At 49.6% G+C, this 16,808-nt stretch overlaps 1 protein-coding gene and 1 non-coding gene across 2 annotated transcripts; one reads left to right on the forward strand and one right to left on the reverse strand.

Annotated features, from left to right (window-relative positions):
* Positions 1-554: 554 nt before the first annotated feature.
* On the forward strand, positions 555-10,534 carry ssr2 (signal sequence receptor, beta). The gene is made up of 6 exons (XM_072238263.1): positions 555-653; positions 3,136-3,293; positions 3,942-4,040; positions 6,297-6,405; positions 8,263-8,340; positions 9,575-10,534. Exons 1-6 carry the CDS (start codon positions 570-572, stop codon positions 9,683-9,685), a joined length of 639 nt encoding a protein of 212 aa, XP_072094364.1. The 5' UTR covers positions 555-569; the 3' UTR covers positions 9,686-10,534.
* Positions 10,535-15,280: 4,746 nt separating this feature from the next.
* On the reverse strand, positions 15,281-15,352 carry trnag-ucc (transfer RNA glycine (anticodon UCC)). The gene has a single exon. It is a non-coding gene; the product is annotated as a tRNA-Gly (tRNA).
* Positions 15,353-16,808: the final 1,456 nt, after the last annotated feature.

The following is a 16,808-nucleotide window of genomic DNA, read 5'->3' on the forward strand; positions in this document are numbered from 1 at the left end:
TTCATTTTTGTACTACTTATTTAATTTAACCATTATATGTACAAGACAAGCTTTTCACTGTACCTTGTTACATGTGGCAATTACACCAGTTGTTGGGAAGCCAATGAAAGTGATCACCCAATCTCGTTGTACCCCTACAGCCGCCAGGGTCATCTCTCTACTGTGATACTTTCCCCGATCAGCAGTGCAACACCCCTCCCCTTTGACACAGCTCAGCACATGGGGCCGTCAGACCTGTCCTTCCTTCAACTACATGTTCCCTAATTCAGACCCTCTTGCGCCTCGCCCCCAGGATGAATGATGCAAGAGTCTCGGCCTGAAACGTCGACTCGTTTCCATGGATGCTGCCTGACCTGCTGAGTTCCCTCAGCGTTGCTCCTTTTGATCAACCCTCCTGCCAGCATAGCTCATTCAAAAAAATAGACGGAAGTGTACGTAGCGCCTTTTGATTAGTGCATTAATCAACCCGCCTCTCCGCAAAGCATTTCGGGAGTTGAAGTCGGGTGCATGACTGCATGGGAAGGGAAGTACTGTAAACTACACTACCCAATAGCCAATGCGACACGAGCATGCGCAAGGCGCGCGGTTCGCATGACGTCAGCAGACTGGAGCAGGCAGGCGCTGAGCCACGTCCTTTGCAGATGGAGAAGAGGGTGAGTGTCGGTTCCCCCACCGCCGTTCATCCTGGCTCTGTGTGGGTGGCCGCTGGCAGGCAGAGAGGGACGGACCGACGGCGGGTGGGCCTGGGCTCCTGTTGCCGGTGCACTAGCAGCAATGACTGCCAGAAGATCGGCGTAACACACAAAGTGCTGGAGGAACTCAGCAGGCCAGGCAGCATCTATGGGAAAGAGTACAGTCGCCGTTTCGGGCCGAGAGCCTTCGGCAGTCCCGACATCAGTTGTGGGAAAGTTATTGGAAGGTGATCTAAAGGAACGGGATAGATGAGTATTTGGATAGACATGGGCTGATTAGGAATAGTCAGCGTCGTCTTGTGCCTGGTAGGTCGTGTCTAACCAACCTTATAGAGCTTTTCGAGGAAGTTACCAGGAAAGTTGATAAGGCAAACCAGTGGCCGTTGTCTACATGGACTTTAACAGGGCCTGTTACAATGTTCCGTATGGGACGTTGGTCAGGAAGTTTCAGTCGCTTGACATTCAAGATGAGGTAGTAGATTGGATTAGATATTGGCTTTGTGGGAGAAGCCAGAGAGTGGTAGTAGGTGGTTTCCTCTCTGAATGGAGGCCTGTGACCAGTGGTGTACCACAAGGGTCGGTTCTGAGTCCGTTGTTTTTTCTCATCTATGTCAGTGATCTGGATGATAATGTTGTTAAATGGATCTAAATTTGTGGATGACACCAACATTGGGTGTGTAGAGGTCAGCGAGGAAGACTGTCAGAGTTTGTGGTGGGGGTGGGGGAAGATCTGAACCAGCTGGAATAATGGGCTGAAAAACGGCAGATGGAAGTTAATGCAGACAACTCCGAGATGTTGCACTTCAGTAGGACCAACCAGGGTAGGTCTTACACAGTGGGGCATTGAGAAGAGCGGCAGAACAAGGGAATCTGGGAAAACAGGTCCATAATTCATTGAAAATGGTGTCACAGCTAGACAGGGTCATAAAGAAAGCTTTTGGCACATTGGTCTTCATAAATCAAAGTACTGAGTTCAACATATTGTAAGTTGTATATGGAGAATGTGGTTGAGCAGAATAGTAAATTAGCCATGATGGAATAGCAGAGCAGACTCTGGGCCGAATGGCCTAATTCTGCTCTTATGTCTTATGATCTTATGATCAGTGTATTGCAAATCTATTTTATGCGGACTTACATAATGGAAGCAGCACATGTCAATAACCAGCTCCAACCACCTAATCCTTACAGTAAAGACCTTGCTCTCCACTGAATCCGTTCCAGAGACTCCTACTGACAGAAGCTCAGCTGGATCGACTACGCAGGTATTGTCACTGCATGGCAGTGCGCAGGCTGCGTGAGCGATTCACCTGATACTCCAAAGCCTTCCCACCATCCGGGGGCACGAGTCAGGAGAGAGATGGTCCCCTCATTCCTGACCGGGATGGGTACAGCTCCACACCATCCAGTACTGAGCAACCCCCTCAATGGGACACCGCTGCCTGCAGCCGTTCTGTCCACGAAGCCCACGACGGGCTTCATTAACAAAATGCAGTGTGGTTGTGGTTACTGCCCAGCCCATGAAGGGCAGAGAATCGGGTGTGGAGTAAGATCGTACCTCGTACCCCTCTCCTGTTGCGCACGGTGCTGAGTTGTTCCTTTGTCATTGTTGGGCCCAAATCCTGGAGCCCCCTCCCCAGCGGCTTCGTGGCCACAAAGACCGCAGCTGCTAAAAGATGGGGCACAATCATCCTCTCGAGGGCATTCAGGGAGGGAGGGGCAATTAATGTACGGATGACAGTGACCACCGGCGAGGTGGGAGGCAGGCAGAGAAAAATGCGTACGTCCCTGATGGTTGCATGAGTCAGGAAGATGGTTGGTATACAACCATACAGCACAGGAACAGGCCATTCGGCCCATAATTCTAGTGCCAGGATGCCAAATTAGATCCCTTCCACCTACATGTGCTCCTTATCCCTCATATTCACAGGCCTGTTTAAAAGTACCTTGAACACCACTTTCATAACTGTGTCTTAAGCCACCTCCCCGGGCAACACGTTCCCATTTTTTGTGCAAAAGAAAAACACGTGCTCTCACATTTCCTTTAACCTCTCTCCTTCTCGCCTTAAGGCTATGTGCTTTAGTATTCGATAATTCTTCCCCGGAGTTCATATTCTGGCTGCAGTATTCTGCTGTAGTTAAACTCCATTGTGGAGTTTTGGGACTGTTGACACACACTACCATTGAAAGCGGCTGTTATCCCCTCTCCCACTCTGCCCCATGGATGGGGTTGGTGTTAGTGCCCGCTCTCCATTGTCTCTACCCTCTAACGGGTGTTATTCCCAATCCATAGACGAGGTTGAGGTTGGTATTGCTGCCCACTCTCCACTGTCCCCACCCTCTGTAACAGGAATTATTCCCAATCCACAGACAAGGTTGGTGTTGGTGCCCACTCTCCGCTGTCTCCACCCTCTGTAACAGATGTTATCTCCACTCTGGCCCACAGATGAGGTTGTTACTGGTCACGGTGTGCTGTCTGCTCCTCGCTGCCGCCAGGGGCGAGGATGGCGCAAGGCTTCTGGCCTCCAAGTCCCTGTTGAACAATTACGCCGTGGAAGGGAGAGACTTGACTCTGCAGTACAGCATCTACAATGTCGGCTCCAGGTAGGACACAGAGTCTGTCTCCACTCTGCCAGGAGTCGGCAAATCCGACGCTGCTGTCCACTGGCTCCTGTCCCGGGCTGACCCAGCTACGTGCTGGACATGAGCACAGCTGACCAAAACCTCGGTCAAAGCTTGTCTGGGCTTCGTGGAATATCCGAAGAGTGACGGGTTGGTACTGGGAGGGGATGTTTGCAGACAGTACAGAGGGATTGATCCCTGGCAGGAGGGAGGTTGCTGAGTTAGTGCCAAGCTGTACGGTACTTTCTGATGAGATGGAAAACCAGCTATCCTCTTGTGTGCTGTGAAAATCCCATTGCAGTATTCCAGAGAGGAGCAGGGAATGTCTCCCACATAGTAATATTTAATATTTCTCACTTCCTAGTGACCTACCCAACAAAGCAGTAGTTAGGTGGATTTTTGGTTGTGGGGGAAAAGACACGCAGATGGAGCTGAGTCCAAGGCCAGATCAACCATGATATTATTGAATGGCAGAGCAGGCACAACGGGCCTGATGCCAACTTTTGCTCCGACTAACTGTGTGGTGTGCTGACTTGAGTAGCTTCAGGGTAGGAAGTAAGTGTTTCTGGCAGGGGAGACTGTCACCTACCCTCTCAATGTGAAATCTTGCACTATGTCTGTCCCGGACAGCGCTGCACTGGACGTGGAGCTCAGCGATGACTCATTCCCACCCGAGGACTTCGGAATAGTATCCGGAATGTTGACAGTGAAATGGGACCGAATCGCTCCGTATCCTTTGCACAGCCGTCCTGGTCCTGTGGTGCGTGTGGGACTGACCGTCCTGGTGTTTGTGTGAGAGAGAGGGAGACTGTCCTGGTCTGATCTGGTGTGTGTGAGAGAGAGAGATTGTCCTGATCTGGTGTGTGAGAGAGTGAGAGACTGTCCTGGTCTGGTGTGAGAGAGAGACTGTCCTGGTCTGGTGAGAGAGAAAGAGACTGTCCTGGTCTGTGTGTGTATGTGTGTGTGTGTGTGTGTGTGACTGACAGAGAGAGAGAGAGACCCTCCTGGTCTGGTGTGTGTGAGTGTGAGAGAGAAACTGTGACTGTCTAGGTCTGTGTGAGTGAGAAACTGTGACTACTGGTATGTGTGTGTATGTTAGAGAGAAGGAGACTTTCTTTGTCCGGTGTGTGTGTGTGAGAGAGAGAGGAAAGAGTGTCTGTCCTGACCTGATCTGGTTTGGGGTGTGCGTATGTTTGAGAGGGGCCGTTGCCGGTTGGGTGGGTGTAGTTCGTGAATCTGTATTGGAGAGAGGGTTGGAGAGGTTTCAACGTGGCATTGAGGGTGATTTATTGCCACACTTGGGGAAGGAGTTTGGAATGAGGTTCTCAAAATCCTTCAAACATTCCTTCCACACTCACTGGGGTTACGGGCCAGAGATTCTACTGGAACGTGAGAATGGTGTTGAACCTGTCACCTGGGATGGCGTTTGGCGTGTGGTTAGAAAGTCTCAGCGGTTCGAGCATCCGTCCTGACAGGGTTTCGATACAAAACATAGACAGTTCCTCTACCCCTTCCCTCCTTTCCCCCTACAGCTGCAGCGTGATCTGCTCCGTTCTCCAGCATCTGCCATCCCCTTGGGGCAGAGTGTCTGGCATCATGTGTCCTGCCCACTGTAGCTGAGTGGACACAGGTCCCAGATACCGGGGTTTTGGAACTACAGGAGATGCGAGCATCATTCGGCCATTTGGTCATCAAGTCTGCTTTGCCATTTGATCATGGCTGATTTATTTTCCCTCTCAACCCCATTCTTGCCTTCTCCCTGTAACTTTTTATGCCCTGACTAATCAAGAACCTATCAAACTTTGCTCTGATTATACTCAATGACTAGGCTTCCACAGCTGTCCCATTTCAATGAATTCCACAGATTCACCACCTTCTGGCTAAAGAAATTCCTCCACAACTCTGTTCTAAATGGACATCCCTCTACTCTGAGGCTGTGCCCTCTGGTCCTAGACTCTTCCACCATAGGAAACATCCTCTCCACAGCCACTCTATTGAGGCCTTTCAACATTCAATAGGTTTCAATGAGCTTTCCCCCTCCCCACCCCTTACCCTTCTAAATTCCAACCACTGCAGGCCCAGAGCCACCAAATGCTCCTCATACGATAACCTTTTCATTCCCAGAATCATTTTCATAACCGTCAGCACATCCTTTCCTAGAGCTTCAGCATTACATCCTTGCTGTTACAGTCCAGTCCTCTTGAAATGAATGCTAACATCACATTTGTCGTCTTCACCACTGACTCAACCTGCAAATTAACCTAGGGAATCCTGCATGAGGACTCACAAGTCCCTTTGCACCTCAGATTTTTGTATTTCCTCTCCATTTAGAAAATAACTTACTGGTTTTTTCCTTCTATCAAAGTGCATGACCTGGTACAGGTGTGGTTATCCGGGAGGCAGGAATTCTCCCAGAATTCCCACAATTCATTCCTTTATGTACTAAGGGATGAAGAAACATGCCAGCTACTTACTTTGCTTAAGCTTGATTAGCCAAAGCCTCCCCGCTCTAACACTAGTCCATTCTGACAATGGCCACTCCACTTGTCCCTGCCTTATTTTTATTTGCCCGTGCTAATGAATTGGTATTTTATTGGGCTGCCAGAAAGGGCTACTTTTTAAATTACTCACCCCCATCTGTGTGGAGCTTCCTCTATCAATATGATAGGGCTGCCGGAAAAATCTAAGCGCCTGCAAGCACCCCTTTTTAAATCGCTCGCCCCCTACCTCTACCTCTGTTTTGGCCCAGGGGAGGACATCCGGTTTGTTTGCCAGTACTGCAATGGCATTGCAAAATCTTGCTGTGCACAACCTGCCCGGTGATCCCACTGGAAGGTACCTCTCTGACCAGAGCGTTTAAGATGCACTGAGGTGGTGTTTTGATGCCGTGTAAAGTCAGCAGCGGAGGAGGAAATTGTGGCTGTATTCTGGCAGTGTCCTTGCTGAGTTAGCCTTGTGTCGGGCTCCTTGACGCACTTTCCGCAGAGCCAGTAATGTTACCCACACTGTGGTGCTGCGGCCTTTGAAGGCCGGCTACTTCAACTTCACTTCGGCAACTGTTTCCTACCTGGCCCAGGAAGATGGTCCGGTGGTGGTAAGTGCTCTCCCCCTCCCGCACGGGGCTCGGGACCGTACAGACCATGAGGAAGGTGCAGGAGTCGCAGCCGGGCTGAGGGTCAGGCTTTGTTCCTCACTGGAGTAACCGAGGGTGAGAGGTGACTGACCTGATAAAGGGGTACAAGATGATCAGAGGCATAGAGTAGACAGCCAGAGACTTTTTACAGAGTGGCAATGGCATTGAGGCTACGTGGATAAGGAGGCCATGCTTGCCTTCATTGGTAGGGGTCTTGAGTATAAAAGTAAGGAAGTCATGAAGTCAGATGGTGTGGTGTTTGTCCATCGTCGTCGTCGATGAGGACCTCGACACCATTATGATCGTGTCGAGACTAGCGCGTGATTTGGATTTAAGTGAGGGAGAGTTGCGCAGCGTCAGCCTCACTCTCTCTTCCCAATTCCCATCTGGATCCAGTGGCAAGACAGAGTCGAGACGGCCGGAAATGGGACTAGGCGCAGTGGATGACCAGGACGTCTTCTGTGTCTTGTCCTGCTCTACACGTTCCACAACACTTGCAGGGACCGCCTTCTTGACCGTTGGACCTTCCATTGGTCTCGTCCGCTCAATCCACTGGAGTCTGTCTTCACATGCTGGGATAGACGACTCCCTATCTCATCGAGAGTTTGAGACCCGTTGGCTACCCTCACCTGGTTTAGCCGGCTTGTCGAAGCCGTTGCCCGGGGTGTGGCTGCTGTCGCATGCAAACAGCTACGGGGAGCCACAGATGAGAGCTGAGTGCCAGGTGGGGACCAAAGATGGACCAACCACCTTGAAAAGGACGTGACATGTTCCCCCACCAGAGGTGCTACCCCTCCCTGCCACCCCGTACACCCCAGATATAAAACTCCTGTCAGACCATACTTTTGTGCAGTTCTGGTCACCCCATTACAGGAAGGACGAGGAAGCTCTGGAGAAGGTGCACAAAGAGTTTCCGCGGGATGCTGGGTGGTTTGGAGGAAATATTTATTTATTTACTAAGATACAGGGCAGAGTGGGCTCTTCTGGCCCAACAAACCACGCTGCCTGGCAACCCCCGATTTAATGCCTGCCTAATCACAGGACAATTTACAATGACCAACTGGTACGTCTTCGGACTGTGGGAGGACACCGGAGCACCCAGAGGGAATCCACGGGGAGAACGTACAGACAGCGGCGGGAATCTATAAGGAAGGTTTGGATAGACTTTTGCTTTCCCAGAGCATCAGAGGCTAAGGGCAGATCTGATAGTTTAAATTATGAGAGGCATAGATTAAAGATAGACAGTCAGAATGTTTCCCTCAGGGTAGCAATGTCAAACAGCCATGGATGTGATTTTACAGGTTAGGGAGGGGGTGAGGAAGAAGTTTTTGTTTCTTTGCTCAGAGAGTGTAGGTGTCTGGAATTGGTGACCTGGGGAGTGGTGGATGCAGGCAGTCTGGTGGAGTTTGAGACTTTTAGACGTGCTAGTATGAAGGGAATGGAAGATTATGGGGGACAATGAATGTTCTATGTTTGCCCTCCATGTGAAAGGCTAGACCGTTGTTCATGGGGGCCGTCAGAACTTGGTCAAGAAGTCTTATTTAAAATAAATCGTTGTGCAGTTGGAAGCCACAGTGGTCTATGGATTGATTTAGCTTATTTGTCAGACTTTGGGTTCCTCCAGATTAACCGGGTCTCACATTAGTGGTTTCGTACTTCTGTTCATGTGAAGTGGGTGTAGGTAGTTCTGTAGTGGAGAAGGTGCGTCTGGTCAGGCTGTTGTCCAGACTGTGACCCCTCTCTCTAGTATCTCAGCCCGTCACAGAATGGGGTGTGTCCTATCAGCCTGCAATAACCTCCTTGTGTCCTCTTCTTCAGATGGGTTACACCAGCGCTCCAGGACAAGGTGGCATCCTAGCACAACGAGAGTTCGACCGGCGCTTCTCTCCTCATTTTGTGAGTTTCCAGGCTTCAGGTGAAATCTTGCTTTGGCAGGTCTGGGAATTCCAGCTCAGGGCAGTGGGCCAGGGTGCCATCTCCTCTCTGGCCATTACCTTTGAGCCCGCTGGACTTCCCTTTGCCACCGGTGCAGAGGCAGTGTTGCAGAGCTCAGGGTAACCCACATAACACCCGACTGCCCGAGCAGCGCTGTCCTCTCTGATCCCAGCTGCCCAACCCAGCACTGTATCGCATCCGTCCCGCCCACTCCATGCCCGAGCAGCCTGAGAAATTCCACTTCACCGCTGCGCTCAACTGTCACTCTCTTCCATCGCCTGCTCTCTGTGCAAAATAACTCTCCGCTTACCGATTCCTGGACACAGGGGAGGCAACTGCCGAGAGCAAACAGCCCCCAGGGGCAGGTGACAATAATCTGGGATGACTGGACGTAGCAGGGACAGCTGCAGGGAGCGGAAACCCAGGGGCAGGTGGCAGTGATCTGGGACCACTGGACAGTTGTGATCCTGATCTGGACCAATGTTTCCAGGGGTAGCTGGAGGTGTTGGAACAGGGAAGGTTAGTGCTGTGGGGAGTATGATAATGGTGTGATTAATTTGACAGTCCGGTCCCTCTGGAACTTTGTTACCGCACTGGAAGGTTCTGAGCCCCGTCGATAACTAAACAGTTTCCCCACATGTTCCACTGGTGTACTGGTGACCAGGAGACACAGAAACACTCTGACCCCCCCTCTCTCCTCCATGGAAGTTGAGTCCGTAGGTTGTGGGAACAGTTCAGTGATGGGGGTGAGTGACGTTATCCCCACCTGTTCAAGAACCTGGTAGCTGTTCCTGAATGGTCGAGATTTCTGACCAGTTGGATTATGGAAAGACGGTGCTGGAGGTTTGGGCAGGAAGGGCCTGCAAGGTGGGGCAGCTGGAAAAGCCATGAGTGAGCAGCCTCCACAGCAGCTCCAACTTGTCGAAATGAGTCCGTTCTACCGTCAAAACTGGGTCCGCTGAATGCAGCAGTACCCTCCTCTGTCACGCCCGCCCCACTACTACACACTCAGATTTCTGAGTTACGTATCACCTGCACTGTGTGTCAAAACGCATTATCTGCATTAACAACCAACACCCGAGGATGTGCTGGATACAACCCGCAAGTGCCAGCGCACATTCTGTGCTAATATGGAATGCCCACAATGTTCACTGTACACATCCATGGAGTAACTCTGGTTTTTATTCCAAAACAGTTGGACTGGGCGGCCTTTGGGGTCATGACGCTCCCTTCCATCGGCATCCCCCTGCTGCTCTGGTACTCGAGCAAGAGGAAGTACGATACCGCCAAGTCCAAGAAGAACTGAACTTAATTGGATCGTTAGAAGAGGCTCCTCTCCCTGTTGTATGCGACTGTGATGGATTTGACCAGCAGACTCGCTCTCCAACTCTCTCCCAGTTACAGTGGCACACTGCTTTGGCTTCACTTTGAGGTGAATGTTAATCAAATGTTGAGAACGTGAACTACAAAGGCCATTGCCTATGTAAGCGTCGTGGGGCGGTCAATGGTGGTGAAGTGGTTTGGTTGTTCTGAAATGCTTCACAACTCCCTGTGCCGGTGCTTCCTCGTGTCCGGTCGTTGACGTTCGTGGGACATCTACAAATTCCGCTTCCATCGGAGGGAGCAACCTGAACGTTCTCTGCCGCATTGATCGCAGATAAACAGCACTCGGATCATTTGTCCCCTTCTCGCATGTATTTCTAATAATGACCACCTCCCTGTCACTTGTGATTCTTTGTCAAAAGCTGCTCAATCCAGTCCCCCTCCCTTGGGCTGTTTCTGTGCAAAATTCCTCTGCATGTTCTGCTCACTGGGTCAAATATTTTCTCCCCATCCTGCTGAGCTGGGACACCTTTCATTCCTGTAATTGTATTATCAGCTCCCATTTCACTCAGATTACCTAGTGTTTCAATTTTAAGACTTTTAGCTATAACACCTATTTCTCTGCGACAAATTCCAAGTTTTTTTTTAAGCAGGAGAGCATTGCGGGACCTTAAAGAGTTATTCTCATCCAAAAACAAGCAGAAGGGTGGGGTTCGGTTCTGTAGAACATTGCTTAGGATGTCAAATACTTTGCTCAGTTAGTACAACAGGGTGACGTGTGTGCATTGTACATTTGAGAGGTTTTTTTTAATAAAACCACTTTAAAATGAAATTGCCTTGGTCAATTTTTTAATAAGACATTAGGTCACATTTCAAAACTTCTCACTGCTTTCAAAAGTTTGAAGGTATTGACTATTATCTTGAATGTTACAATGAAAATGAAGATTTGGAGGATGCAATCCTCAAAAGTATTGTATGAATGCAGTCCATTATCTACACTAGATTTCTTTGCTAATTTGTTCATTTACAGTCACTCAAAAGAACACAGCAGCATGCACTGAACGAATTCCTCCGTTGATAACTATTAGGAGCTAATACACAGTTTTATAGCACTGTTGTATTGGTAGTGTTCTAATTGGTTCTATAATTCATTTAAATACATAATTTGTTACTCAGCTACACTAGTTTATTTTTGTACCCTTTTAATTATTCCCATGAAACTTCGGCTAAGTGGGGCATCTGCTTAATTGGGCCAAAATTTACTGGCCAAGGTGTGTCCCATTGAACCGGAAACCATTGTACTGAAAAATGAACCGGCGATTTTACTGTTTGCTGGGGAAGTGGGCGAACTAGACTCCCGAGACTGCAGGACCGAGGTCTGACTGCGGAAGGACGGACCCGGGGTCGGTTCCATTAACCCACGCCGATTAATGCGTCGAACAAGGTTAAGATCTTTGGGGCCAAGAATGGTAAACGAACAGACGCTTATCGCTCTCTGTCTACGTTTAGCCAGTCTCCCTCTCTTGCTACGGCCGTGGGGTGAGAGGTGCCGGCGTCTTGGGGCCTATGCCGTCGGGTTCCAGAGCGGTTGTTGCCGCTGCAGTCATCGGGCTCCGGGATTGGCTTCACTCGCCTGAGCGCTGAACTAACTCCGCAGCTTCTGGACTCCCTTTCGGGGACTCTGCGGTTCGAGGACTGTGAATTGTTTGTTTAGTTGACCCAGCCGAGGGAAGTCACAGCGGGTCTGGTCTCTGGCACTGAGGCTGACTCTGTGACTCAGAAGGGAGGGGAGGGGGGAAGAGGCGAGCTGGGGTGTTAGGGGAACAGAAAGGACGTTCAGTGGACGAGAGCGAGTTTGAATTCGGTGGCTACCGAGAGATGCGGATTTTTCTGGCGGACGTCGAAGCCGTGTCCCAATCTGCGCCCGGTCTCACCGATATATTGGAGGCCACACCGGCAGCACCGGATACAGTGCACGATCTCAACGGACCCGCAGGTGAAGTGTCGCCTCAACTGGAAGGACTGTTTGGGCCCTTGAATGATAGTGAGGGAGGGGGTGGGTGTAGAGGCAGGCGCAGCGCTTGTTCCACTTGCAAGATAAGTACCAGGAGGGAGATCAGTGGGGAGGGACGAATGGACAAGGGAGTCGCGTAGGGAGCGATCCTTGTGGAAAGCAGGAAGTGCGGGGTGGGGTGGGGTGAGGTGGGGGGGTGGAGTTGTGCTTGGTGGTGGGATCCCGCTGGAGGTGGTGGAAGTTAAGGAGAGTTGTGTGCTGGACACGGAGGCCAGTGGGTTGGTAGGTGAGGACGAGGAACCCTCTCCCTGGCTGGGTGGCGGAAGGAAGAGATGGGGGCAGCGTCGACGGTGGAGGAAGGGAAGCCCCCTTCTTTGAAGAAGGGGGGTATCTCAGTAGTTCTGGAATGAAAGAGCAGATGTAGCGAAGGAACTGAGAGAAGGGGGCGGCTTTTTACAAATGACAAAGTGAAAAGAGTCCATACAGCTGTGAGAATCAGTGGGTTTATAAAAGATATCAGTAGGTAGACCGTCTCCAGAGACATCAAGAAAGGGGGGGGGGGGGTTGTCGGAAATGGATCAGGTAAATTTGAGGGCAGGTTGGAGATTGGAGGCAAAGTTGATTAAATCGACGAGCTCAGCATGGGCGCAGGAAGCAGTTCCGGTGCAGTTGTCGATGCAACTTAGGAAAAGTTTCCGAGTGATACCAGTGTAGTCTTGGAAACTTGGTTTTCAAGGGATATCGAGGCCCTGATTAAGAAAAAAAAGGAGGTGCATAGCAGGTATAGGCAGTCGGGAACAAATGAGGTGCTTATGGCGTATAAGAAATGCAAGAGAACACTTAAGAAAGAAATCAGGAGAGCTAAAAGAAGGCATGATGTTGATTTATCAGACAAGACGAAGGAGAATCCTAAGGAATTCTACAAAAATATTAAGAGCAAAAGGATTGTGAGGGACAAAACTGATCCTCCGGAAGTTCAGAATGGTAATCTATGCGTGGAGCCAAAAGAGATGGGGGAGATCTTAAAATGATTTATTATTGTATCTGTATTTACTCGGGAGGCGGACACAGAGTCTATAGAAGTGAGGCAAAGCGGCATTAACTTCATGGGCCCTGTACAGATTACAGAGGAGGAGGTGTTTGCTGTTTTGAGGCAAATTAGGGTGGATAAATCCCCAGGGCCTGACAAAGTGTACCCCTCCGACCCTGTGGGAGGCACGTGCAGAAATTGCATTGGCCCTAGCAGAGATATTTAAATCGTCCTTCGTGACAGGTCAGGTAGCGGAGGATTGGATGATAGTTAATGTTGTTCCGCTGTTTAAGAAATGCCCTAAAATAAACCGGGAAATTATGGGCCGGTAGCGTGAAAGTTATTGGAAAGTATTCTCATGGTGGCATTCGTTAGTCTCGTGAGACCATGGATCTGCGCCTGGATCTTCCCTCGGGATCAATAAAGTATGACAATGACTATGACTATGAAAGTCTTGCGTCAGTCCCTCCAGGGCGCAGGCCTGGGCAAGGTTGTATGGAAGACCGGCAGTTGCCCATGCAGCAAGTCTCCCCTCTCCACGACACTGATGTTGTCCAAGGGAAGGGCAAGGGCCGATACAGCTTGGCACCGGTGTCGTCACAGGAGTTGCTAGAAGAACGAGGTTGAAGCAACGTCGGACTGCCTTTGGGACTCCAGCTCCGGATTTGTCCTCAGAGTTTACTCCCGAAGCCGTTCCCATTGGTGGGTATGGCCGTAAGGCAGCGGAGGTTTGAAATCAGAGTTTTCCCTCTCTTAAATGGACTGCCTTCTCAGGCTGACGAGCTCCATCTACCCGAAAATATTCTGAGACAGGATATATGAGTATAGTATGATGTTGTCTTCATGGACTTTAGCAAGGCATTTGACAAGGTCCAGTATGATGGTTGGTCAGGAAGATTCAGTCACTCGGCATTCAGGGAGTAAATTGGATTAGATATTAGCTTTGCGGGAGAAGCCAGAGAGTGGTAGATGGTTACCTCTCTGATCGGAGGCCTGTGTGACTAGTGAAGTGTCGCAGTGACTGGTGCTGGGCCCGTTGTTGTTTGTCATCTATATGAACGATCTGAATGATAGTGTGGTTACATGGATCAGAACGTTTGCAGATGACACCAAGATTAGGGTGTAGTGGACAGCGAGGAAGACCATCATGGCTTTCAGCGGGATGTGAACCAGCTGGAAAAATGGGCTGAAATGGCAGATGAAATTAGAGTAGGTCTTACACAGTAGGGCAGTGAGGAGTGCGGTAGAACAAAGGGATCTGGAAATACAGGTCTATAATTAATTGAAAGTGTCATCACAGATAGATAGGGTCGTAAAGAAAGCTTTTTGGCACATTGCCGTTCTTTTCCTCGCTATTTCTGTTTCACTACCATCGAGCACATCTACACGGAGAATCTCAGGAAAGCAGTATTCTTTATCAAGGACCCCCTACCTCCTACCATCCAGGCCATGCTCTCTTCTCGCTGTTGCCATCGGGACAGAGGCACAGGAGCCTCAGGGCCCACCGCAACAGGTTCAGGAATGGTTATTACCCCTTAACCACCAGGCTCTTGAACCTTCGTTCACCACAGTACTGAACTCACTCCCCTACCTATGGGCTCATTTTCAAGGACTCTACAGCTCATGTTCTCAAATTATTTATTATTTATTGCTTTTTTTGTGTTGAATTTGCACAGTTGGGTTTCTTCTGCACGTTATTTTTGTCAGCCTTCGTTTGTAGTTTTTCATTGATTCTATTGTATTTCTTAGTTCTAATACGAATGTCTGAAAGAGAACCAAGCTCTGGGTTGTATATGGTCACTAGCAGGATTCAAAGTACTTTGAACATTGAATTCCTCCTCACTAGCAGAAATAGACGGAATCTCCGAAGCTTCTTTCCTATAGCTATCCAGCTTCTGAACAAAACTCAACTCAGGTGTCATCCCTGCACAACATCCGGTAACTGATCTTCCTGCTCTGTGGATAATTATTGAGCCTGTTCAAATGTTCACATTTATTTAAGTTTGATTATTGGCGTTTGCACATGTGACCGTTCTGCTAACTGTTGATTCCTCATGTCTGTTTGCACTATTGTCCTGTGAATTGTTGGTTGTTATTGTATTGTCTGTTATGGTATTGTCCGGTGTTTTATGATTGCCACCGAACCACAATCAATTCTCGTCTGTTTCACATACTGGCAATAAAGTGATTCTGATTCTGATCAATATTTGCAGCATTTGCTGCTTTTCGTCCTTTTTGTTTTTGGATTGGTCGATCGATACACCTATTGGAAACTCGGAATGGTTCATAGTCCCGCCCCTACGCCTCCGTGACATAACATGTCCTGTCAATCATAACAACTGTGAAACCTGATTGGCGAATGGGGCTGAACCGGCAAACTTGCGAATGCTGGTAAAGAAAAGTTCTAAACTGAAGTGAAGGAGGCTAAAATTAGATTTACTTTTGTAAAATAATCGGAGATAGAAGTGAGATTATTCAATAAACTGTGATTACAGTTTCAAAAATATATAAAATAGATAAATAAAAATAAACACTGCGATGGCCGGGAATCGAACCCGGGTCAACTGCTTGGAAGGCAGCTATGCTCACCACTATACCACCATCGCCTGCGTGATGACCTGCTTGTAGTACTGACTACAACCGTGAACTCAGCAACACAGCTGGTGGGAAATACTTTATTTTCATTTTTTTTCTTAACTACATTTTATTCTTGCAAAAAGTTTTTTTTTAAGTTCCAATGTCAAATATCTGTGATTGGCATTTGTCCTGCATATCTATATAGTAACTTCTAGCGCGCATTTTAATCAAATGTCTAATTTTAAACTATTCTTTGCAAAATTCCAAGGTCTGGTATTTCTACACTTCGTAGCTGACAGTTAATTATAGCCCTTTGTTATATATTAAACATGTTGTTATTTTTATAAGGATCCATTGTCAAATGTCTGGAGAGGCCCGTTTCTATTTAGTATCTTCGTCAGAAAAGTAAGAGCAGGAACTGTGCGCCTCCAAGCTGGTCGCCGGAGCTCTCTCTGTGCCTCACAGCTCTGTCCGGCGAGTCACGGAGGATAAATGAACGATCCACTCGTGTTAGAGGGGCAGCGCTGAGAGAGCGCCGCACTGAGGGAAGGGCGGTCATGCCGGAGCGCCGCACTGTCAGAGATAGAACCGAGGGGTTAGTAACTCATAGGGGCAACACTGAGGGAACGCCGCAGTGTGGGATGCAGTCGCACCGTGGACGGAATGGTCTGAGGAACCGCCGCACTTGTGGGGGGGGGGGAATAAAGAGGGAGCGCCGTGTTGCGGGGATGGGCTAATTGAGTGAGTCTCGCGGTGGGGGGGGGGCGCTATTGAGGGAGCGCCGCACTGCCGGAGGTCGATACTGAGGGAGCCCCGGGTGGCGGAGAGGGAATGTACTGAGGAAAGGGATGTACTGAGGGATCGTCACGTTGCGGGAATTGGATGTACTGTACTAAGGGGAGCCCCACGCTGCGAGGAGGAGCAGTACTGAGGGAGCGCCGCGATGTGGGGGCGGTACAAGGAGCGCTGCGTTGTGGGAGGAGCGGTACTGAGGGAGCGCCGCACCACTGGAGGGACGGTACTGTGGGATCATCACGCTGCGAGAGGAGACGTACCGAGGGATCGTAACGCCTCGAGGAAGGGCGGTACTGTGTGGGTTTTGTAGGTAGGTGACAGCTTAAACCTCCCCGACTTCGGGATGACATCGATCATCAAAGAGTTAATGATTCACGGAGGGTGAGGGAGCGGCACCAAAGGAGGTGTTACCTGCCGTCTCTGGGATCTTGCTGTGAGGAATCTGCCCGCCTCATTTCTCACGGTACCACACACATATACACACAGACACATACACACACAATATACAGACACGCGCACAGACACAAACACAATATACAGACACACACACACACACACACGGCGGCAACCTTTGGGCTCTGGGGTGTGATCTGAGGACGCCGTACAAATGCAGGCTGGCCATTGATCATTATGGAGCACACTGACAGACAGTTCATTCGCCCAGTGCAGGACGAACCTGTCCCAACCCCT

This window comes from Mobula birostris, chromosome 2 (assembly GCF_030028105.1).
Source record: "Mobula birostris isolate sMobBir1 chromosome 2, sMobBir1.hap1, whole genome shotgun sequence".
In the NCBI taxonomy this organism is placed as follows: domain Eukaryota; kingdom Metazoa; phylum Chordata; class Chondrichthyes; order Myliobatiformes; family Myliobatidae; genus Mobula; species Mobula birostris.